The sequence below is a fragment of the Oratosquilla oratoria genome, chromosome 41, assembly GCF_046742065.1.
Source record: "Oratosquilla oratoria isolate Oo_2021 chromosome 41, ASM4674206v1, whole genome shotgun sequence".
NCBI classification, from domain to species: domain Eukaryota; kingdom Metazoa; phylum Arthropoda; class Malacostraca; order Stomatopoda; family Squillidae; genus Oratosquilla; species Oratosquilla oratoria.
The window spans coordinates 11,912,476-11,938,563 of NC_134817.1; the positions used below are offsets into that span (position 1 = coordinate 11,912,476).

General features: G+C 42.0%; 1 protein-coding gene across 8 annotated transcripts in view; it reads right to left on the minus strand.

Annotated features, from left to right (window-relative positions):
• The window catches only part of LOC143020964 (uncharacterized), a 198,534-nt gene that overhangs the window by 11,751 nt on the left and 160,695 nt on the right, over nt 1-26,088 (minus strand). For 4 of the 8 annotated variants that reach the window (XM_076178008.1, XM_076178009.1, XM_076178006.1 and 1 more), the window contains exons 3-10: nt 21,796-22,008; nt 13,331-13,464; nt 11,333-11,476; nt 9,610-9,768; nt 7,375-7,560; nt 6,233-6,460; nt 6,001-6,085; nt 392-493 (exon numbers count right to left, since the gene is read on the minus strand). In XM_076178008.1, coding sequence (XP_076034123.1) covers nt 392-493; nt 6,001-6,085; nt 6,233-6,460; nt 7,375-7,560; nt 9,610-9,768; nt 11,333-11,476; nt 13,331-13,464; nt 21,796-22,008 — 1,251 coding nt within the window. The remainder of the gene's footprint in view (nt 1-391; nt 494-6,000; nt 6,086-6,232; nt 6,461-7,374; nt 7,561-9,609; nt 9,769-11,332; nt 11,477-13,330; nt 13,465-21,795; nt 22,009-26,088) is intronic. The other 4 variants (XM_076178010.1, XM_076178013.1, XM_076178012.1 and 1 more) reach the window with 4 other exon arrangements.

The following is a 26,088-nucleotide window of genomic DNA, read 5'->3' on the forward strand; positions in this document are numbered from 1 at the left end:
AATGTGAAACATTGGATGTGATACAGTCGGAAGTTCTGAGAGATCTTGGACATGGTCTGGAGATGGTGTGTCAGCCCCTCAGGGTTGCACTTCCAGATGGAGGCAAGGGAGTTGAAGTGTTTTTAAGACGGGCGGCAGGGAGACAAGTCTCTTTGACATACGTTTTCTGACTACCTCTCTTTAGTCCCACCTCTCCTGTAGAACCTACGAGACAAGTGACCAGCTATGTCTACATATGTACATTACTATGTACATCAACTCTACTGTGCTTGGTCCGAGTTTCATTTCAAGTAGTTTCTGTTGTGTGTGACCCACTGACTGTGACCAGCCTGGTTGTTGACCTCCATGCCTGGTGCACATTTAGAAGGATATGCTGATTGACGATTCTTACCATTTCGACTCGGGTACGTCTTCGTGCAGTTCTGGTACATAAGGGGCAATGCAAACTGGTGCATCGGGTGGAAATGATTAAGGAACCTGGTCTCAAAATCACCTGAAATGCATAAAAAAATCATCAGAATACATTAAACTTCAGTTACAATAAGGCTCTTCAAAAGCACCTTACCAAATAATACAAAAATCTAAATTAAGTGATTAACTCGTTCAGATTCCATTAATGTAATTTCATCTTGAATCACCTCCTTTCTGTAGAGATTCTGTTTACATTTTTATATACAATTTAGAGTAAAACAGTAAATTATTAAAAACTTTCTGACAAGTCACCATACAAATGATATACCATGTCCAAAACTGATGCAGCAAGGGATATTTCACTATTTATGCTCACTCTGGGGCCCCAACTTAATTTCTGGCTGGGATTACTTTCTTTGTAAACATGTGTGAATGCGACCACCCATAATTAAAGTACATTATTATTGTGCCACTCTTTATGCATATCTTTTGTCAAAACGTTATACAATTGTATAATTTCCTAGACATCAGCGCACATTGAAATGATGCAAAAAAACAAGCACTTCACGTGACTTGTCCACTTTGAATGAAGTTTGTCAATGAAAAAACTCAAGACTATCAGTCTCTGAAACTGAAGTTTTTGAATAAAAGTGGTAGCATTGATGGAGAACTGCTGTGCAAATTCACCATATTTCTTACACTTTACCACATAATTATTGGTCAAAAGGGAACAAATTTTATTTCACTTAAGGAAATTTATCAAAATGCCATTGAAAAATAAATATGTAAACAATTAAACCAAAAGTTTAAATTATGCAGGGATGACCCGTCATCCAGGAGGTGCCAAGATAGGAGAGAGGGAGGAGGGTGGAGGGGAGTGGAATATATGGGAAATGAAATGGGTGGGAGTGATTTCTATGCCTTTTTCTTTTTGGCTACCCCCCGTGTAAGGGGGAAAAAGCCTTTGGTATATGTATGTATGTATGTATGTTTACAAGGTGTTAAAATTTTGCATACTGGATATTTCTAACTGGTTCTTTTTACCCTTATTCATACATTTTAGCATTTTTGAAGAATCTGCACTGAAATAAGACTATCTTGCTTAAAAAAGGAAACTAAATCAACTTATACATAGTAAGTTTATAACCGGCTCTCAAAGTAAAACATTGCTATGCAAGTGTATGATAAACAAGTCAGGCAGTCTGCAAGCAAAAATATTTTTTTTCTTCAAAAACTCTGGGAATCTGAATGGGTTAATATATGAAAGAAAAATATATACAATAATGAACAGTTATAGCAAATTTCACTCATCAACCTGTCTTTCAAGAAACTTCCTACTCCTGTCATAAAAAAATAAATAGATAAAATAAAATAAAATAAATAAATAAATAAATGCAACATGTCTGTAAAATTCATATAACTGGATTTGTCATTACATAAGTCACAAAGAGGGAAGGTTGGAGGACTCATACAAGGACATGAAAAGATATATATATAACAAAGACTCCTTCCCCTTTAAGAGGTGATGACTGAGTGAAAGTACATTTCCACATCATCTACAATTAAAACATCAGTGGATGGAGTGAAAGGTTTTTTTTTGGATCCTGTTGGAATGTCTAATGTGCCGCAAAGTGAGAGTACAAAAATATGAGAGGAAGGAGATGAGCAGCAGACAAAAGGATGACATGGACTGAAGGGACATTTTCATTTGTGCTGTAAATCATTTTGAGTGGATGAGAAGGGATTTCACTATACAATGAAGAGGTGATTGTTAATTATTTCTGGCCTAACCTCCCTTGTAAGGGGAAAAAAGCCTTTGGTATATATATGTATGTATGTACTGTATGTATATATATTAATTTGACTGGTGCTTTGAATCAACTACCCTCCTTATAAAAGGGAAAGAGTTTTTAGACTATGTAAAATGTAATGAAAAATAGTCATTTGGGAATGGATGCTAAGAGGAGATTGTGTGAAGGAGTGATTGTGCCTACAGCACTGTATGGGCAGAAACATAGAACATATGAGAGGAAGAGAGGAAGAGTTTGAATGTGTTTGAGATGAGGTGCCTGAGAAATATGATTGGGGTTACTAGGCTAGATAGAGTGAGAAATGAGGAGGTAAGGAAGAGAATTGGGGTGGAAAGGGAGTTGGGAGATAGGATTGATGAAAGAGTATTGGGATGGTTTGGACACATGGAAAAAATGAGTGAAGAAAAATCAGTAAAAGAGGTGTGGAAGGCAGAGGTGGAAGGAGTGAACATGAGGGGGCAACCAAGGATGATATGGATGTATAGGGTAAAAGGGGCACTGAGAAAGAGGGGAATGTCTGTTGCAGGGATGAGATGCAGGGATGATCCGTCATCCAGGAGGAGCCAAGAAAAGAGGGAGAGATAGGGGTGGATGGGGGTGGAGTATGGAATGGGTGGGGGTGGTTTTTATGCCTTTGTTTTTTTGCTACCTCCCTTGTTGGGGGGAAAGAGCCTTTGGTATATGTATGTATGTGTGTACATTATACATACATACATACATATATATATATATATATATATATATATATGCAAAGTAGACCACTTGGAAAAAAGAAACTAAGGAAGCAGAGCACTTTCGTATATTACATCTTGTAATATACGAAAGCGCTCTGCTTCGTTAGTTTCTTTTTTCCAAGTGGTCTACTTTGCATAAGTGAACACACGTACCCGTGTTCTTATTAGCATATATATATATATGTATATATATTAATCTGACTGGTTCTATGGGATGTTTCCCTTTCCAGACATGACTGAAAGATTTCCATTGTTCCTACAACCTTTTCTCTACTTCATATTCTAACAGCCAAGACACAAATGACTGCCTACTTATATGACATAATACTATGTAATCCATATGATTCTCTTGTGCAAGGGTTCTAATTACAAAACAAGTGTGCAAAGTCTTGCATAATCTACACTGAATCTTCTTAATGTGCACACATACATACACCACACACACATGCATTCACACAAGTATGCACACACATGTACGACACGAAACCAAGTGACATTAGATACGCAGCCTTACAGAGTACCCATAGTAATGGGTATACACTGGTTACTTGACTAGAACTCTACAGAGAACTTAACTAGATACCATCCAACTATAAAGCAATGGGGGCAACTTTCAGTTCCTGTATTGATTTACGGTTTTCAAGCACGGCTAAACTAACGAGTCCCTCGGAAAACAAAGGGGAAGAAAATGACAACCCATACGCCACTTACGGTAAATAAGAGAATGATATCGCTGACATAGATTGTAATACATCATGTAGGTCTCATACACTAGGCCCAGCAGAAGGTTGAAGGAGCATAAGATTAAACAAAATGTGAATAGTAAAATATTAATTTAGTACGGTGGAATCCATGACATATCCTACAAGACCTTGCGTTTCAAATAGTCAAGGGTTCAAATATATCAAGAATATCAATAATAAAGAATAAACTTTGATAAGAAAAATAAATCCTTGGGATCTGTAAGGCTGTATACACATACATCATGCAAACAGAAGTAAGTGTAAGACAATTCACTAAAATTTAAGTGTAACACAGAATACACTAAATATTGAGGATTAACAAAAATAAATATATATATGAAACTATTATGAATAAAATGTTATACATTATAAAATCTTCACTCTTGATCTGGAACACCATGCCCCATTAAGTTTAAATAAATAAATAAATATAAACTAATATTCTATCGTGCTACATTAAATTACATGGTAAAGACTTGTAAAACAATTTATTAATCAGTTTCTCAACAGCTTATTATTCTTCTGTGGCACTTTTTATTACCATGAAACATTTTTTAACATTAAATAATAATGTATAACCCATAAAAAATAAATGTTTTCTTTTTAACCATCATCCTTTTTTACTCCAAATATATCCGGAGCAATCAGTGTGACAAAGGTACCAATGGTGAGTACCTGGGTAGTTAAGTCCTGCAAGATGGATATCAGGGACAATAATTCCTCTGCTCTTGTCTTCAAAACTCATCAGCAATCTAAAGGTGCCCCAGGGGCTGACACATGGTCCTCAGACTGGGCCCCAAGATCTCTCTCTCTGTAACTGTTTCTGTCATCTTTCCACGTAAGGAGAAATGACATTCAACAACTGCTCTCCTCTTCCTATCCCTCTAAGCCACTGACAATGAAACACTCCCACACCAATAAACACAAACAACAGCCGAGAGAGATCTATGGGAGGGCCCAGGGATCAGTGCCAGCCACCATGGGGTTGTGGGTTTCTGGTCTGTGAAACTTGAGACACGCTGTCAGCATGACAATATTTTTTTTGCTTAACTACCACATATGCCAACATATAATTTGACCCCTATAATTCTGAGGTGTAATTTAAATCTAAATCTACATATGCTGGATAAGTTGACTGCCAAAATAGGGCAGCACCAATTTCATCTAACTGTTGAGATTTTGTGTTAACCAGCAGACGAAAGACAACCTTAGATGTTTTCACAAGAGTATGGCCAGTAATTAATTAAGGTGCAGGGATGACCCGTCATCCAGGAGGTGCTAAGATAAGAGAGAGGGTGGAGGGGTGTGGAGTGTATTCAGGGATGGAATGGGTGGTTTCTATGCCTTTTTCTTTTTGGCTACCCCCCCCCGTGTAGGGGGAAAAAGCCTTTGGTATATGTATGTATGTACCAAACATGAGTTTCTGTGGGAAATATTGGTGGTGGGCTGTGAGAGTTATAGTTAGTGGTGTGCAATGAGTATCAAGTAAGCTGTTCCATCTACTTACTGCTTGGTGGTAAAAATTTATGGTTAACATTCAGCACACAGGTCAACCCCTGGGTTTGGAGAGATCTTTTAAGGCTTTAAACATCTACTTATACGCTGGCATACACGGTAAGTAACTCTTTCTAGTAATGTTTTTCTAACTTCATGGGCGCTCTGAATTCTTGCAAAGCAATAACATTTGGTAAACCTACATCCATCTCTAAAGCATTCTTAGCATATTGTTGGTTAACTCAGGATACTGCAAAATGGTCCCTGTATTAGAAAGGAGTTTTTATTTATCAAGACCTCCTTCAGTCCTGGGTGACCTCTGAATAAGATAGTTTATCAGCAACAATAAATGTTATAAAACATCCAGCCCTGTGGAAGGAGCCCAGAGCTTATCGTGATTAACAGCACCATATCCCTCAGCTCCTCAGTCATTCATATTAAGATCAAGCTCTTGACTTGATTGTTCCTCAAGAGTATTTCTCTTTTCTTTTGATTTTTTGACCGGTTTTCGAGTCTTCTTAGTGCTTGGCTTGCAAGCCGTGAAACAAGAGACCCTGGTCTCTTCTGGCTTCTGCTGTATTTTTGCTGCTTGGCCTCGGCTCTGGACGTACTCGTTACATTCCACACATTCACCTGCTTCCTGGGCACACGTGGGACAGTCTGGTATTTGCGTAATCTCCTGGCCGCAGGAACACTGTGTGCTGGAAACTGGATAGGTGTTCCCATGCATGTTATCTAAGTTGTAATCGTCAGTCCCACAGGCGTTGACCGTGTCATGCTGGTCGTACAGAGATGACGAAAGCTTACCTGCTTGCTGTTGCTGGGTCTGGCGGGAAAGCATAGACATGTTGCGTGGAGGAGGCGGAGGTGCTGAATTGGGCACAGGTGGTGTCTGGCAAGAAAATAGAGAAATCGTTACCACTACGTATTATATGCTTGTTTCACATCACCACCAATAACTGACCAATTCAATCCATCAACCAATGCATCAATCAATCAATCCACAACATCTTTCTTGCAGGTACAAGACCTGTCTTACCTCTGGTTTGCTGGAGGAAGGTGGAGGAGGAGGCATGGTCCTGGGTGGATGTGATGGAGGTGGAGGAGGAGGCTGTGTGGGTGGAGGTGGTGCCGGTATGCTTGGTTTCCCCGGTGGGGGAGGTGGCCGTTCCGAAGGAGGTTTGGTGAGGGACCAAGCCATATTCTGCCCTGCCACTCTTCCTACCGTTCGAGACATTCCTGAATGTGGAGGTCCTCCTGGGGGTAACTGAACAAAAACAGAAAATCACATCTTACTTTTTGCAATTTAAAAAAAAAAAAAAAAAATAAAAAAAAAAAAAAAAACATATGGGAGAGGTAGTAGTAATAGTACATATATATATAATATATATATATATACATATATATATATATATATATATATATATATATAGATATAAAAAACATAAGATATACAATTTCTTTAATATATTCAATCCCTTGTGTACCATGGGATATTGGTAATTTTATTCTTTTTAGATTCTGCTCCATTGTACACCTTCAATGTGGAACTGAAACATAAAAGTACCTTCTATTTCTCCTGCCTTTCACACCTCTTTTACTAATCTTTCTTCACTCATTCCAATTCCCAAATGTCTATTTCTCAATGCGCTTTTTAATCCCCCAAGGAAATTTACTTGCTTCTTTCAATCTACAATCTACATTCTACCTCCACCTCCACACCTCCCTTTCCCACCACATTCACACCCAAGTATCTCAAACTATCCACTTCCTCCAGTCTCTCTCCCTTAATACTCACTTCCAGTCCGCTGTCACTTTCTCCCCTTGTTATCACCTTACTTTTAACCACATTTATCTTCAACTTCTTTCGCACACCTTCCCAAGCTGTCACTAACTTGCTCAATCCCTCCTCTGATCTTGCTACAAGTGCAATGTCGTCAGCAAACAACAATTGGCTTATCTCTATTTTCTTTAACCATCTCCATTTACCTCTCACACCACCCCATCCATCTTTTTATTACCTTCAAAAATTTCCGTCATACTCTTACCCCATCTCACATCTGCTCTCCTCTTTGCCTCCTTTATCTTAGTAGTAGTAATAGAAGAAATAAAAATAATAATAACAATAGCAATAATAATAAATAATAGTAACAATAATAATAATTTGACAATAAGTCTTACTGGTGGTGCATGTTTGGAGTGTCCATTGAGAGGCGTTGGAAGTGTCTTGAAGGCAGGCCCTCTGTGGTCTGGTAAGCGAGGTCGATTGGATTCAAATTCAGTTTCATTGCTTGTTCTAGGAATCCTCATACTTAAAGTTCTGATGGGTTTGCTTGGAAGCACTGGAGGTGGTGCACTTCCATTCGTCTGGAAGTTTGAGAAAGATTCAGAAATACTATTTGTAAATCAAAAGGCTTCCTCCCTGTTATAACAGAAATAGTCAGTCAAAGCATACAACCATCTTCCATCCATCTCACACATACTTCTTTTCTCTTTTATCTTAGCTCCCCGATGAATGGCCATCCCTGCCTCCTGACTACTGCCTGGGTCAGTAGCAGTGTAGCAAGACACAGCACCACCACAGCAAGGCCCAACAGAGATATGGACTCCATGTGAAACAAGTCTTCATAGATTATGCTAAATGAAGTTGTAATATGGCAGATTTTTCATAAAATACACTAAACAGATACATACTAAATGGCTGTAAGATTTAAGACCATATGAATTTATTTTCCTAGTTCAATTTTCATATACATAATGAAAGGAATGGCAAAGGATTCACCAAATTAGGAAACACATGAGAACAGCCCACCAAACCATGTAATCTCTTCCTCCAATCACAAACTCTCTCCATTCATCCCCTTCTTTTGTACCCTTTCATCCTTGTTCAACAGATACACCAGGTGCATATAAAGCCCTCCTCTCCCAAACATTCCTTTCCCGGTTCATCCCCAGGGCACTGTGATCATGGAACAGGTCTAAACTTTTTTTCTACATTATACTAATGACCCACTTTCGGAGAAGAATAGGCGAAAGTAGAAAGATCCATATATTTCGATCACTATCTGTGATCCTCTTCACATCTGCTGAAGAGGATCACAGATAGTGATCAAAATATACGGATCTTTTTACTTTCGCCTATTGTTCTCCAAAAGTGGGTCATTAGTATAATTTTACCAATGTGCTATGACATTACTTTGTTGTGTTTTTTCTACATTCTACACATCAATCTATACACTCTTGTCAATTTCACTCTTGCAGGTATGTGTATTCAATTGTTTAACATCCTAACCACAAGCTCTTGTGGCCTGATCTAAACTATCCACCCATCTCTTCCATTAACCAAAGCACTTCACACTGGCATTCCCCACCCCCATAATCTCACCTGTATCTCAAGCCATTCATGAATGGACTCCAAAATAAGACTATTTTATGATATACCTCCCACTCTGAAGGTACAAAAAATTTAAAGGTACAACAGAATTCTTAGTTTAAGAGTTTGAGTTTAGTGAAGTGTAAGCAAACAGTAGACCAAGAGAAAGACAGGAGATGTGGGCAAGAGTAACTGTTGAGTTTTAGTGAAGGTAAAATTGGTGTTTGAAGATGAACTAGCATTGCAGAACATCTACACAATGTAATGGATTAAACTGTCAAGGGGCATCAACACAAAGTACTTACACATTCTATTCTGGCTAATTCATGATGATTTCATTCAGTTGTGAGAAACCATCACTCCTTAGAGGGCTCAAGATTATTACAATTAACCTGTCGAGGAGTGTCAATGCATCTATGTATTAAATTCTGGCTAAAGCCAAAATCGTATTCAAGTGGGAGACACCTGATTCTTTAAAAGTTTAACCTCTTCGATATGACAATGCATATATATATATACCGGTATGTGTATATATATATATATATATATATATATATATATATATATATATATATATATATATATATATATATATATATATATATGTACACACACACACACATCTTCATATACCCACTCACTCCTCATGAGGAACAAGTGGGTATATGAGGATGCTGGCGTCGATGTTTTGATTATATTTATTTTGTAGTTGTAGCTGAGCGACCCCCATATTCTGTGAACTGACCCAATCATATTTTTTTTGGTTATTAACATTTAGAGTGAAAGAGAACAAGTAATACAGCTATAACTTTATATTTTATAATGCAAGTACTGTGATGAATCATCGTACATCAGGCAGCTAATGCTGCCTGCGAGAATATGACTCGTACTGAAGAGGTTTAAAATCTATTACAACTAACCTACAGAAGAGTCATATCACATAACATTTCATTCTAGTAAATGACTGATTATTTGATCAACTACGAGAAATTGTCACTCCTCAAAGGTTTCGGGAATACAACCAGCACCAAGTGTCCAACTACCTGTGCCATAGGGGATTTGGGCAGTAGGGAAGGTTTGGAAGTGTTCGGAGGTCGTGGGGGAGCAGGTTTGCTGCCTACTGAGGGTTTGGCGATGTACGCTGGCTTGTGAGGCAAAGGCGGCCCATGACTACTATGAAGCATGGCAGTCGGACTTGAATCCTGCAACAAAGTAAGACTGTGATGACCAATGGTACTGGTAAAGCTATTAAATGGAGGAATAAAAAATATACTTAATAACCAAGAAACAATTATCAGTGATTTAAAGCCCAAAAACATACTGCTACACAGGAAGCCAAGCTGAAAGAAAGTTGTGCTGTAATAAAATATGCATGTGCAAGGAAACACTAGATATTTTTGGAAAAGCAGTGCTTAGAAAAAATAAAAAGTGTGCATTCTTAATGCACAATTTCTCAATATATAAATCTGGTATCTGTCCATAAACTATAATATGTTGGTTACTTCAAAAGGGAGAGGGAGGACAAGGCAGAGGAAGACAAAGAAGAATAAGAAATAAAATTAGGGGGTGGAGGGATCCAAAATCATAATGTATCACATTTCTGATGTCTAGGCAATCATTTCCCCTGCTAACAATAAACATACCACCTGAAACATACATTAAATAAAACTTATAGATACTCAATCTACACATTCAGTTTATATATATATATATATATATATATATATATATATATATATATATATATATATATATATATATATATATATATATATATATATATATATATATATATATATATATATATATATATACATATATATATATATATACATATATATATATATATTCACAGAAACCACCGGGAAATTGAAAAAATTATATGTGTTTTTTTTTTTCTATTTCCCGGTGGTTTCTGCAAAAATAGTTTATCACATGTGTTTTGCGATTTCTTTGCATATTTGCATATATATATATATATATATATATATATATATACAGTATATATATACATCTATATATATATATATACAGTATATATATACATACATACATACACCAATGGCTTTTGTCCCCTTACAAGGGAGGTAGCCAAAAACAAAGGAATAAAACCCACTCCCACCCAAAAAGTGAGAGAAACAAAGTTAACAGATTGGGTATAATAGTGTGTGTGTGTGTGTGTATATATATACATACACACACACACATACACTATTTATTACACACAATCTATCAACTCTGTTTCCTTCCCTTTTTCACATGTGTAGAACTGACAACCTGTTATTGCTCCCTTTCTATTACTACTGTATGCCAGTGACAAAGGAAAAGTCCCACACTAATCAAGGACAGACAAGAGTCCAAGGTTTCTTCCCAGAGTGATCTGCAAGTGGGCCCAAGGACCATAGGCAGCCACCGTGGTGTTAACATTTTCCTGGCAGTGAAACTCATGGCAACAATTGCTATCATTATAATATCTTATCTAAAATGTCTTATTTTTGGACTTTATATATATATATATATATATATATATATATATATATATATATATATATATATATATATATATATATATATATATATATATTTTTTTTTTTTTTTTTTTTTTTTATAAGTGTCCCACTTCCCATACTGCATATAAATCCAAAAGACAATTAAAACATCATGCATCAACACCCTACAAATAACATAAAACAGAAAGGACTACTCCAAACAACGGAGTGTGCCTTCCATGTCCAGTTTTGTATTTACCATGGCATGCTTCCTTACCGTCGGAACTCTAGGGGGTGGAGGCTTGCTGGCAGGGGCAGGCGGGTCTGGTAGAGGACCCCGCAAGGGGGGGCGGTCGCTAGGGAAGTGAGGTTTCTTGGTGGAAGGGGGAGGAGGGGGTGCTGGGCTACTCTTGCTACTGGGCTGCAATAGTACCAGTAGCGTGTTAACACACAAACTTGGTGGAATCACTCGTGATTTGTCAGTCGAAAAGTTCTAAAGACATTCCAGTGGCTCGCTGGTAAACGAACATAAAACTGCTAAGCTGGAGGGTCTGTTAGCAAACAAACTCGGAGGGTACTCCTAGGAGCTGTTAGCACTTTCTGGAGGCTTGTTATATAAATTGTTATCTTACAACTTCAGGTTCAATTCTCCTGCAAGGTGGTTCACATGCTTAATTCACTCAACAAAAGTGCAAACTTGGAAGAATTTGTCTTGGCTCATTCTAAATGATCTTATTCATCTGAGGGGCTGACTGTTCAGGAGGGAGGGGGGGGGGTCTTCATTCCCTGGAGCTCCTTTCAGTCTAGGATATGCCCCTGTGTTGAATACTCATCTCGAGTTGCCCAGAACAAAATCTACCACATGGAGAGTTAACCTCTTGAATACATTGATGCCTTTGTATGTGTCATGAGCCATGAGTGGGGTATATGAGGATGCTGGCATCAGCTTCCTGATTATATTTATTTTGTAGTTGTAGCCAAGTGACCCACGTATTCTGTGAACAGGCGTGATCATGTTTTCGGTGATGTTATAATTATTCAGGGTGAAAGAAAACAAGTATAACTGCATCATCATACATCAGGCAACCTGATGTGCATGTGAATATTTGACTTGTATTGAAGAGGTTAAGACACATGTGACTCATCAGGCTAGAGTATTTATAGCTCTCCTTTGGTTTGTTTTGTTAACACACTCAGAAAGCCCTACCACTGCTTATAGATATATATACAAGCTGAAGGCATTTCTGTATCCTACAGGCAAACACACTCAAAACACTCCTATGGTATTCATACAGCTTGTTAGCAAACAATCTCTGTTGGTGCATTTAGGAATTAATCATTAGCAATGTTATATGGCAATAGTATATCAAACACTAACTTGAACTATGGGGATCTAGACTAATAATACAAAATTGTCTAAATCTGTGTAAGTCTATGAAGCTGTAATTCTTTTTAACATGAGTTCAATATATTTCCTTATACCTCTTTGTACCATTTTAGTGCTACTTACTCAATGAAAAAATGACTTGTTACTACAATAAACTGGAAAGTACTGGTGGAGTGAAAAAAATGGGGGAAAAATGCATAGTGAGAGAAATCATAAAAACAAAAGCTATGGCTGAAGAGCAAAATGGAAGGGAATACTGTAGAATGAATTTAAAATTGTAAGCTGTAGAAAAAAAAAAAAAAAGAGGATACTGCAAGTACAAAGGAGCAATGGGGATAGATGGTACCTCAGGATTTTAACGAGAACAAGAAACTTCTGGAAGCGGGTTAATAAAGTCAGAAAAACAAAGACAATAAATACGAATATGGAGATGGAATAGTTTTCCCAAAGTATGTTCAGATCAGCAGTAGACTGAGAAGTAAAATGAACTAAAAGAGAAATCATTCAAAATGAAATAAACTATAAACAAGGAATAAAGTTAGTAGGTACTAGAAGTTGACACATTTGTTAAACCACACAAAACACTCATTTCATCCATATCTCACACAAATGCAAAAATGCACACACACACAAAAAACTGAATAATTAGTATACGACAAAGTCAAAGAAGATAATACAAAGGAAACTATGATGTGTAATGTTGTATGCAGGTAAATGATTAAATGAACTAAAATATTAGGAGGGATAGGATGCTACAATAACTCAGTCTTGTAAATAAAAATTCAACATAAAAAAAAAAGTGGAAGGCACAACACAAGTCATAAGTTACCACATCAGTCAACGTCTACGTATATAAATACACCAAAGACCTGGTTCATTGAAATTTACCTTAGGGCTAGGAGGAACACTATTATTGTTGTTATTGTGATAGGAGTACTCTGACTCCGTCGAGGGTTCCCTGCTGGGGCCTGTGGGCGCTTGCTTCTTGCCTGGGGGCAACAGGGCCGTTCTGTTGCTTGACTCTGAAAGAGAAAATCATATTTAGACAAACTGCCCCGTCCAGTTTCCCTTATCAATCAATTACACAATCCACTGCTCGTCTCTCTTGCAGGAAACCTGCGGCCCCACAGTCAACCGGCAACGGCCACTGGTTGACCCCATAAGTCACTCTGGGAAGAGACATTGTGGCAGCGAATGAATGTGGGACAATGTTGTATAATGTGTTCAGTGTCTTTTGTGTGGTGGTTGCCATCTAGGGTATTTAGTGTCTGTTGCTGAGCTGATTCTGTGTTGCCACTGTTCCTGTGACGGGTGGGGACCTGAGCGTAGGCGTACCAGTGATGTTCTTGCTCGCCTTAGGAATGATTTCTGTGCTACATTTACAGTATTTCTAGGGGGAGTTTGATGAAACGTACAACTTGAGGGAGGTGGAGGAGGAGGGTGATGACGGGGGAGTGCTGAAGGTGAAGAAGGGAATGAGGAGGAGGAGGAGGAGGAGGAGGAGGAGGTGGGTGAAGAAGGGGCAGAGGAGGGTGAGGAATGGGAGAGAAGGGTGAAGTATGGGGGAGGGGGAGGAGGAAGGGGTGGGGGAGGAAGGGGGAGAGGAGGGTGAGGAAGAGGGGAGGAGGGTGAGGAATAGGAGAAGGGTGAAGAAGGGGGAGGAGCAGGAGGAAAGGTACGAGATGACACTAATAAAGGGAAAAAAGTGAGCGAGAGAGAGAGTGAGAGAGAAACAAGTGACTGAGAAAGAGAGGGAGAGAGAGAGAGAGAGAGAGAGAGAGAGAGAGAGAGAGAGAGAGAGAGAGAGAGAGAGAGAGAGAGAGAGAGAGAGAGAGAGAGAGAGAGAGAGATAGCACTTCAGTGTCTATCTCCTGTGGACAATGCATGAGTCATCAAGGCCGCCCGGCACGTATGCACTACTGCTCCAGGACGTTAAACACTCAACTGTTTCCCGCGGTCGTCCGTCTGCTCATTGCAAGCAAAAGCATTCCTGCAAATTTGATGTCTATCACAAAAAATACACATCTATAAAAATAAAAAATAATATGAAATAAAAATAAAAACAATAATAATAATAATAATAATAATAACAACAACAACAACAATGGTTATAATAATGACTGTTTAATATTGTCGACGTGGACTTTCGTCGCGTGAATAAAATCGTCTGGCGGCAACCAAGAGGCCACTTTCACATTCAGAGGGTCACAGTTGGAAACCCACTTATCAGATAAACTATCGTTTCTTTCCAAGGCTCATGAAGAATTTATATTTGTTCGTGGGCAAGGAGGCCATCGACATTGCGAACGCTCAGATCCCCAACCGTCGTTGCCAACCCACGAACGAGCTATTCTCTCACACTTTTGGCCGCCGTTATTAATGGTTTTCGAAATAACCCTGCTGGCATCATGGCCATTGTTATTATCTTGGCTTACATTCCTGTTGCCTACTGACCCGAGAATTATAGTGCCGGAAAAAAGGGTGTCCTATTTTGTTCGAAAATATATGACGAGGCAAAAAAAAAAAAAAAAAAAAAAATATATATATATATATATATATATATATATATATATATATATATATATATATAATAATAATAATAATAATAATAATAAAACAATAATAAAAATAAACAAATGAAAAAAATAAAATAAAATAGTTAATCTTCCCTGGTCACGTGTCCTCAGCTGCTGTCACATCAAATCGTGGTACGTCACGAAATCACGTGACACCCACCACGTCCAGGGGCGTCGTCCGCAGGAATTTTTGTTGGGAGGGGGATCGGGGGGGGGGGCAAAATCAAATATATTATACACATATGGTTAATGGTATAAGGTTATATCAAGATACTTCAAATTGGCCACATAGAGGCATATATTTACATGATCTACACGAGTTACATTTTGCATTTGCCTTGTCATTTTTATTCGTTTTGTATTTTCCTTGTTTTTTTTTAATTTCCATAAATTCGGGGGGGGGGGGCAAATGCCCCCCTGCGGACCCCTCCCCCCCACGTCACATGGGAACGAGTGCAATCACTGGCAACAACGTCCCTACGAGCCACAAGCCACCACCATCCAAGGAGTCTTCATGGAATTATTATTCAGAGATAATTATGTTATTGTCATTCACGGCCTTCTTCCACCTTCAACAACAATAACCGCACTGCAATAATAGCCGTACTGTCTTAAGATGTATAAAGAAAAAAAAAAAAAAAAAAAAAAAAAAAAAAAAAAAGGCTTCAAATACGCCCCTAGGGACCAGTCGCGCAGCATCCTGTGAACAAAGGTTAAACACTCTTTTTAACCTCTGAAATTATCCTTCCTTTATTAGATCTCGCTCTGGCCACCTCTAAGACTCCACCTCTTAAGACACAAGCGCTGGTTATGGACCAGGAAATAATTCGAATACTTCTTAAATAATCTTAAATACTGCATATATATATATATATATATATGCAAGGCTCTGTTGTGACGTCAACAAATATTTGTGCTCTCAACCATGCAAGTCGATATCTTGACGGCAAATTTATATATATATATATATATATATATATATATATTATATATATATATATATGTGTGTGTGTGTGTGTGTGTGTGTGTGTGTAGGCATGTGTGCATTTACATGCATGTGTGCGTGTGTATGCATATGTGTGTGTGTGTGTGTGTGTGTGTGCATGCATGTGTGCGTGCGTGCGTGTGTGCGTGCGTGCGTGCGTGTGTGTGTGTGTATGTGTGTGCGTGTGCATGGATGTATACGTGTGTATGCATGTGTGTGTGTGTGTGTGTGTGTGTGTGTGTGTGTGTGTGCGTGTGCATGGATGTATACGTGTGTATGCATGTGTGTGTGTGTGTGTGTGTGTGTGTGTGTGTGTGTGTGTGTGTGTGTGTGTGTGTACATGCATGCGTGCGTGCGTATCCCACAGAGGAGCAATCAAACCTAGCCCGAGCCAGTCATTCAACCTCCACATTTCTTCCCCACAACTTCCTCGATTTCTTTCCCCATCCATCCATCCATTCCTTCTCTGACGCCGCAGCTCCCTCATCCACTCCTCCTCATCCATCATCCTCACTGCTTAAATATCCATCCCTCCGACACCTGCGCTCAAAAAAAAAAAAAAATCGCAAACAGCTTTTCGATGACTTTCGCTTTCCGATCATTTAATTAGCAATTAGGCAAATCTGACCTATTTCCTGCCCCCCCCAACCCTTCCACACTCCACCGCCGCAATCCATTATGGTGAACTGTGCCACTTCCCAATATGGGAACCACCTTAACCCTATTTACACTCATCCCTCCTCTTCCTCCTCCTCCTCATAACTTATCAATCAATTATTATTATAAATGTAATCAATTATTGTGATCGTTTTTGTTTTATGAAAGGAATTCTTATCTTCGTCAAATAGCCCATCCCTTCTACCCATCCCTCCTTTCGACACACACACACACACACACACACACACACACACACACACACACACACACACACACGGCTCGGTGGCGGATTGGTAAAGCACTGGCCTCACAAGCCAGAGAACCGGGGTTCGATTCCCCGGCCGGGCGGAGATAAGTTGGGTTTGTCTCCTTTCACGTGTAACCCATGTTCACCTAGCAGTGAGTAGGTACGGGACGTTAGTCAAGGAGTTGTGACCTTGCTGTCCCGGTGTGTGGTGTGTGAGTGGTCTCAGACCTACCCAGAGATCGGCAAATAATGAGCTCTGAGCTCACTGCCGTAGGGTGGTGTCTGGCTGTCTCGACAGAGACTGCAGCAGATCCGAGGTGAATACACACACACACACACACGTTCTCTCTGCTTTGCCTCGGACAAGCATCACAATCTTTGTCAATTCATTCCCCCTCTTCCCCTATACTTCCTCCCCATCCCCCCATCCTTCCTCTCCATCCCCCATCCTTCCTCCCCATCCCCTTATCCTTCCTCCCCATCCCCTTATCCTTCCTCCCCCATCCCCCTATCCTTTCTCCCCCACCCTCTATCCTTCCACCCCATTCGCTCCCTTTCGACCCTTCACGTGACGAACTTTACGAGTTCCTGTTTTAGGTCTGACATATTTTTACGGTTTGTGGACATCTTACCTATTTCGACCTAACCAACCTCTCCCTCTCTTTCTCCCTCTCTTTCCCATTCTCTTCTGGAACAAATTGACGATCTCTTTGGTTACCCAAGAGACCTCGCCCCCCCCCACTCCTCCTCGTCCCCCCAGTGAGGAAGGCGGGGGGGGGGGCGACGTGCCCTGCATGTCGCAGCCGCAAGCGGCGTGGGGGGGGGAGACCCCCTACCCGCTCCCAAGGGGAGAGAGGGGGGAAAGTTGGTGAAAGAGGAAGAAGCGGGGGGATGGGGGAGTGTATGACATGGGGAGGGTGTGGGAGAATGCAAGGTTGATGAATGTGGTTTGGGGGGAGGGGAGGGAGGGGAACGTAGGATGAGAGGGTCTGTGGGAGAGGGGAGGGAAAATACATGTATTCTCAACCTGTGGGGGGGAGGGGGAGGGGGGATTGGAACTACGGAATTTTTGGACTCAAAACAGTTGGAGTATTGATCCTCCTTCTAGAAATTACAATTCTACATTCTAAGTCAGACTCCCTTAAACTCTCACAGCCTAAATGAATACTAAAGATAATACATTTCGATCTTAGAGTCAGACAGTCTTGTAAAGAGAGATGAGAGAGAGGATAAAGAGTACACGAAGGGGGAGGTTAAAAGAGAGGGAGAAAGAGTGAGGCTGGGGAGAAGAGAACGTGGAGTTGAAGGCCAGGCGGGGGGAAGGGGAGGAGGGGAGAGGAGGATGGGGAGGAAAGACAAGGCAGAGGTGTGGGGGTGAGGGAGTATGTAGGGGTGGGGGGGGCGACCGACGGAGTAAAGTGGTGGAGAAATGACAAGAGGGAGATGAGAGGTTGGAGGAAAGTTTGGAGATAGGAGTGAAGATGGAGAAGGGATGGGGAGAGAGAGAGAGAGAGAGAGAGAGAGAGAGAGAGAGAGAGAGAGAGAGAGAGAGAGAGAGAGAGAGAGAGAGAGAGAGAGAGAGAGAGAGAGAGAGAGAGAGAGAGAGAGAGAGAGGAGAGAGAGAGAGAGACAGACAGAGAGAGAGAGAGAGGGGGGGGAGGGAGTAGGTGAAGCTGGTGATAAGAAAGAGTTTGAAAGCTGAAAGGAGGCTGGAAACGAAGAGACAGATATGGGAGAGAAGGAAGACTGGGAAGAACAGGGAGGCGTGGGGGAAGAAGACTCCCGTAGGGAATGGCAGGGGGGAGGGCTAGAAAAGGGGGGAGGTCTGGAAAAGGGGGGAAGTGTGGGAGGAGGGAAAACAGACATAATGAGGGGAAATGGAAAGAAGGGGGAGCTGATGGAAGAAGAGTGGGGGATGAGAAGGAGGGATTAAGGGGGGAGGGGTTAGGGTGGAGGAGGGGGAGGGGACAGGGGAGGGGAGGAGGGAAGGGGAAAGGGAGGGGGACAAGAGAAAATATGATGAGGACAGGAAAAATGGTGTGGCGAGCAAAGGGGGGGGAAAGGGAAATGGAAAGGAAAGGATGAGGGAGAAGGAAGTGGGAGGGGCGGGGGTCAAGGAAGAGGGAAAGGGGGAGGGGTCAAGGGAAGGACAAGAGGGAGGGGAAGGGGGAGGGAAAAGGAAGGGGAGGGGAAGGGAAGGGAAGAGAAGGGGAAGGAGTGGGGAAGGAAGACAGGTTGGGGGAAGAGGAGGGGTGAGGTGAAGGGAGAGGGCTGTCTCTCTCTCTCTCTCAAAGGACGGGCAGTACCTGTGAGCCTCGATCATGATGAGAGATGCCTTGTGTCTACGTCCCAAGGGGCCGGCCAGCCGGGCCACCAGCTGTCCGAGAGGCTTGGCCGGCCGTCCCCTTGTAGCCCGTGTCATCGTCATCATCATCGGCAAGTGACTCACGCGGCCCGGTTACGTACTAAGGTACCGGAAGTGGACCTCAAAAGCTCAGGTGGGGAGGATGGGGGCGGTCATCGCCCTGTAGACCCGTAATATATAAATATATATATTTATATATATATATATTTATATATATATATATATATATATATATATATATATATATGTATACATATACACACACACACACACATATATAGATATAAATATATATATATATATATATATATGTATATGTATACACACACATATATATACATATATCCTAACCTTTTTTAACGAAATATGCATCGTCAGCGTTGTGGCAGTCCTAGTTATGTGACTGGCACTGTCAGCAGTGCCAGTGCCAGTTTTCTTCAGTGTATCTATGTATCTACTCACTGGTTTATATACTTACTCGTTTACTTTTGGTCCACGCTTGTGCGAAAGGAGCTCCGCATACAAACACACACACACACAGTACCTGGTTCGAATCCTGCCCAGGGCCGAAATTATTTCGGTATCGCTGCGCTTCGGGTCGTTACTCCGACTCTCGTGGGGGGGGGGAGTTGTGTGTGTGTGTGTGTGTGTGTGTGTGTGTGTGTGTGTGTGTGTGTGTGTGTGTGTGTGTGTGTGTGTAAGGTCATGGCATTACCCATAGATCGGTCATACGAGCTCTGAGCTCTCTTCCGGGAGGGAAATAGCTGTCGATCACGAGTCCAACACGTGATCCAAAGACCAAGGTGAATACACACACACAAGACTACAATGGTGCAACTGACGTAAAGGTTGGCCAGGAGGGAATGAATGAATGGAGGACAAGAATATGGAGGAGGGCGGCATCATGAATTGGAGTATAAATGAAAATAAAAATGACGCCGTTGAATGAAAAGAGAACAATAACGAACAGAAGTGGAAAAAAGTAAAAAACAGAAAAAAGTAAAAAACAGAGTTCATCACTGAACGAAAGAGAAGAATGATGGGCGGTGGGGAGAGGGGAGAGTGGGAGGGAGAGTATATATATATATATATATATATATATATATATATATATATATATATATATATATATATAGAGAGAGAGAGAGAGAGAGAGAGAGAGAGAGAGAGAGAGAGATCTTGATGGCAAAGGACAAAAAATGTTAGAGGGAGTGGAGGGGGGGTGGCCAAATGATGGGCGAAAATGAAAAATTAAAAGACGGAGAGGAGGAAAGTCGTGTGGGGGGAGGGGGGAGGTGAGGGGGTGATGGGGGAGGGGAATGAACGAGAAGAAAACGGGGAGTTGGGAGTTATCTATATGCAACTTATGGGACTAACAATGAAGGGATGAATTGTCGTGATGTTCCGAAGGGAAATGGAAGGGGTCACAGGAGGGTGAGAAGGGCGTGTGGGCGTGTGTCAGAGTTGAACACAAGCACTACCACCCACCAAAACTATAAGCAACCACCACCACCTGCAGTCATATAAATCGCATTAGCCATCTTTAGGCTTCGTCCATATCCCTACGTTGTCGTCCTCCTTCCCCCTTCCCGATTCGCCCTTACCCTTTCCCTCGACATCGTTCTCCTCTCCCTCTTCCTCGGAGGACCCCCCCCCCCTTTTTTTTCTTGTCGCAAAACCCTTAAAGGTTCTCTGTCCTTCTTGGTCGACTCCTGAAATTTTTTGTCCTTGATTCTCTCTCTCTCTCTCTCTCTCGCTATGACAAATCCCAGTTTCAAACTTTCCAATACGTCGCGTTCAAAAACCTTCTGTGACTTGGAAATCATAACTTTGTTACAGTCACCTCAAAAACAATTTCAGGTCACTGAATGACTTCGCCATGTCCTCCTCCAGGTTGCTGTTACTCGAGTTAACACCTCTCGAAGGAGGTCCACCTCGTCCTTGAGCGCTCACGCGTGCACGCACGCAAACATGAGGGACACAAATGAACACGGCGTTTTTCTCGGTTCCTATCTAGTCTACTGTCTGTTCATCTTAACTTGGCGGACATTTTGTTCACTATTGCTGTTGAAAATTTGGCTGGTAGTTATCCAGCCTTCCTGAATTACATTAAAAATAAACAAGTAAACAAACAGATCTCGTTAATACATATATTTCACAGTCAGTCTTAACAGGTATTTTTTTCCTTCTCTAATAAACCTTCAGGTGAAAAGTGAACACTTGGCTAAGTTCAACAAGCGAACAGACCGAAGTTCAGCGGACAAAAGTCCAACACCGGAACAATAGTCCGCTACATGGACAAAAGTCCAACACTTGGACAAGAGTCCAACACTTGGACAAGTGTCCAACACTTGGACAAGTGTCCAACACTTGGACAAGAGTCTAACACTTGGACAAGAGTCCAACACTTGGACAAGAGTCCAACACTTGGACAAGAGTCCAACATTTGGACCAAAGTCCGACACATGGACAAAAGTCCAACACGGGGACAAAAGTCCGACACATGGACAAGAGGAGACTCACCGGAAGCACCGCCGAACTCTGTCCTCCCTGTGGCGCGCAGCTTTGGCATCCCTCCGGCGAAGAGCCCCGCCAAATTCGGAGCGCCCCCGTTCATCAGCCCGCCACCGCCACCACCGCCGCCGCCGCCACCACCGCCGCCGCCACCACCGCCGCCGCCACCACCGCCGCCGCCGCCGCCATAAGACCCTCCATTGGCGGAGGGCTTCGATTTTCCTGAAAAAAGAGAAGAGAGAGATGGATGAGTGCGGGGAAGAGAGAAGGATGAGTTGCATCCTCGGTGTGGATGCTCCTCAGTGCTGCAATGCATCCGGGTGGATGCTGCAAGATCGAAACAACCTTTGGTGTTTAAAAAAATACATGACAGGGAATTACACACGCGCGTGCGCGCACACACATACACACACACACACATTTGCTGTGGTGCGTTTTAAATGGACAACTACACAAGTAGCATGTATGCACATTTCTTTCTTGCCCAAACTTATCTTGTGCAAAACCTAGCACTAAATATTTTTCTTAAATAAACCGAGTGAGTTCCGGTAATTTTTCGCTCACGGCCCAATCCGACCTATTTCAACGACATGGCATGCCACTGCCCAGCTGGAACAAATGTCGGAAATATTTTCAAGGCACAGCAATGCATGTGACTACGTAACTCCTGTATACTGAAATTCTAAAATAAATAAATAAATAAAATATATAAATCAATATATAACATATCCACTTAAAACATCTTAATTGCATATCTTTTATCAAAACATTAATTGCAATCTTAACATTTTTTTTTTTTAATTACAAGATCCACCTATTTCATAGCGATGACCTCCCAGGTCACAATTAAGCGTCTCCTGCCGTGTGAGGTGCCTAAAGCTAGTTGATGAACGTGTGGTAGGGACTACGATGGAGCAGGCTATGAAGTTTTATACTTTATGTTTACAGAGCATTTTTTTTTTCTAAGGATTGACAGTTTGCGTTCTGTACTTGCGCTCTCTGCCGCTCTCTGCCTCTCTCTCTCTCTCTCTCTCTCTGGTCAATGCAGTAGCTAGGTATGACATCCCTTTGTCTGAGTTTGGGGAATCAAGACCTGTATTATGCTTTTAACTGCCGTCACGCGTTGACTCCCTAGCGGGACTCGAACCGCCGTTCCTGAGCTGGCTTCTCGCTTTCAGACACAAGCGTCCAGGTCTGCTCGACCGACATGCTCGTCTGAGAACCGGAAAACGATTTTATTCAGCTCAGGAAAAGAACATTTTACTCTTGGAGAGAGAGAGAGAGAGAGAGAGAGAGAGAGAGAGAGAGAGAGAGAGAGAAAGAGAGAGAGAGAGAGAGATGTGGGGGGGGGAGCGCAACCGCACAAACTTGTCGGCGAGCTCTCTTCTCCCACGTGACGTCACTCTGACGTCACGGGCAGTGGGCGTGGCCTCAGCGTGACGCCCGTATTTAGTCAATGGACCAGACTGCGGTTGTTTGCATTGACTTTCACAACATGTATGACTATTGTGTGGGAGAAGCCGCAGCCACGCTGGCCCCCATAGTCTACTTTGTTTTAAAGTGGTTTCATTTTAACCCTTTTTTTCTATTTTACATATTTCACATTTTATTTTACTTTACTTTTTATCTATTTTGTTTGTTCATTTCACACACACACACACATATATAATATATATTTATTAATTTATCATTATAATTTTTTTTTCGCATCCGACCTAGATATGGACCAAAAGGTCTCCTGTCGGACTGCTCCACCTTTGTAATCCTTTGTAATGTGAAAGACGTTATCACATTGCTATTATCCTCAAATAAACAGAATAAATAAATAAAAACCCAATACATGTGAACGTTTACATGACGAACGCGCGCGCGCGCACGCGCACACACACATACACACACGCACACACAATCAATATCCATATAAGCCGTCTACACGTTACCTAAACAATTATTTATTTCAAAGCACACTTCAAAAGCGCATTCTGTCAGTGCCCAATTACACACACAATACGGTTTTTCACATTTTACTTTTTTGAAATAATAAAAATAATAATGAAGGAGTGATTGCGCCGACAGTACAGTATGGGGCAGAAACATGGAACATAAGAGAATAAGAGTTTAAAAGTGTTTGAGATGAAATGTCTGAGAAGTACGGTAGGGGTTACTAGGCTGGATAGAGTGAGAAACGGGGAGGTGAGGAGGAGAGCGGGGATGGAAAGGTAGTTGCGAGATAGGGTTGATGAAAAGGTATTGGGATGGTTTGGACACATGGAAAGAACGAGTGAAGAAAGACTAGTAAAAGAGGTGTGGAAGGCGGTGTAGAAGGGGTAAACATGAGAGGGCGACCAAGGATGAGATGGATTGATGGGGTAAAAGGGGCATTGAGAAGGAGGGGAATGTCTGTTGGGAAAGGAAGGGAGAAGACAAGATAAGGGTGAGTGGAGAATGGTTGTGTGTGGATAACGCTGTGATGCATGGGAGGGAGTGGGTGGGGGATGAGGGGTGAAGGAGTACGTGTGAATGGTATTTTGACGCAGCCCGAAGGGATTTCTCCCCGTCTTCTCTTTTTTTGCATGAAGGGACGGAGAGGGGGGTCGCCTATTAAGTGAAGCGGCCTTGCTGTGGATGTGCTGTGTCTTGCTACACTGCTTCTGGCCCAGGGTAGTGTATGAGATGTAGGGATGACCCGTCATCCAGGAGGAGCCAAGAAAAGAGCGAGGGAGGGGTGGTGAACGAGAGTGGAGTATGTGGAGATGAAATGGGTGGGAGCGGATTTATGCCTTTGACTTTGGCTACCTCTCTTGTAAAGGGGAAAAAACCCTTGGTATATGTACTTTTAATAGGAAAAAAAAAGTAGCGCTGGGTCCAACGCACCTTCCAGCGACCAATTTACATTGTGTAATTGTAGTTACACACACACACACACACACACACACACACACACACATATATATATATATATATATATATATTAATTTATTTATTTATTTATTTTTGTTTTTCCTGCGACGCCTATCTCGCTTTACTGGTAATGGCAGATTGGTGAAAAAATACATGAATACCTAAAATGAAAACAATATTATCAATGATAATAACAATGGTAATACATATATTAATATTATTAATAATCATAATTTTAACAATAATAACAGCACGATAATAACGCAATAATACTGATGATGATGATAATAATGACAACGATGATGATCATAACCAGATGAATGTGAACATCCAGCAAATCCCCTTACTGCCGCCACGCGTTGACTTCGTAGCGGGACTCGAACCAACCCTCGACTGTGTACATAAAGCATACCATGTGGGTGCCCCAGACGACTTCAGAACCCTCACCCCCCCTCTACCCCCACTCGTCGATGCGTGATGTGATATATACCTTACGATAGACAGACTAAACAAACTTGCCTTAGACACAAGAGGAAGGAGGAGGGGGGGAGGGGAGGAGGGGGAAGGGGGGGAGGGGAGGAGGGGGAAGGGGAGGAGGGGGAAGGGGGGGAGGGGAAGGGGGGGAGGGGGAAGGGGGAGGGGGAAGGGGGGGAGGAGGGGGAAGGGGGGAGGAGAAGGAAGGTGTGGAGGGTGTTGAGGAGTAGAGGAGGGGGAGGAGGGTGTTGAGGAACGGAGAGGAGGGAGGGAGGGAAAGGAGAAAAAAGGAGGAGGAGGAGGAGGAGGAGGAGGAGGAGGAGGGGTTTACTGAGGTGTATGAAAAAAAGGGGACGGGGCTAAAGAAACAAGTCTTTAGATACAGATTGGTCATTGGGAGGAAGGGAAAGGGAGGAGGAAGAGGAAGGGGAAGAGGAAGAAGGCCACAGAGTAAGACCGCCTGGCCATGAACCTGAAGCGTCTGTTAATGTAAGAACCAAGAAGGCCTATCTGCTTTAACCTCAAGCAAGCACGCACGCACGCACGCACGCACGCACACACACACACACACGCGCGCGCCAGTCACCTACGCTTGGGCGTAGGTCAGGACGCGTACATACGTGCGGACGCCAGGAGCCGTTTAGCAGCTGCTGCTGCCACCGAGGCTATCCGTCACACCTGTGCCCTGTGTGCTAGGAGTCTGCAGGGCAAGTGGCGATCACTGGAGTTGGATGCCAGTGGCGTTTGGCCCAAGAACTCCCCACAAGATCCCAGGCCAACGTCTCCTAACCCCCCCCTTTTTTTTAACCACTACAGGACCACCGGTCTAACCTCGTGGGATGTGGAATTCCACCGCACACATGGAAATGTCTTTATTTACGTACAAAGCCACAGGGGGGGGAGGGGCATCGCTCCCGTCTTTAATCT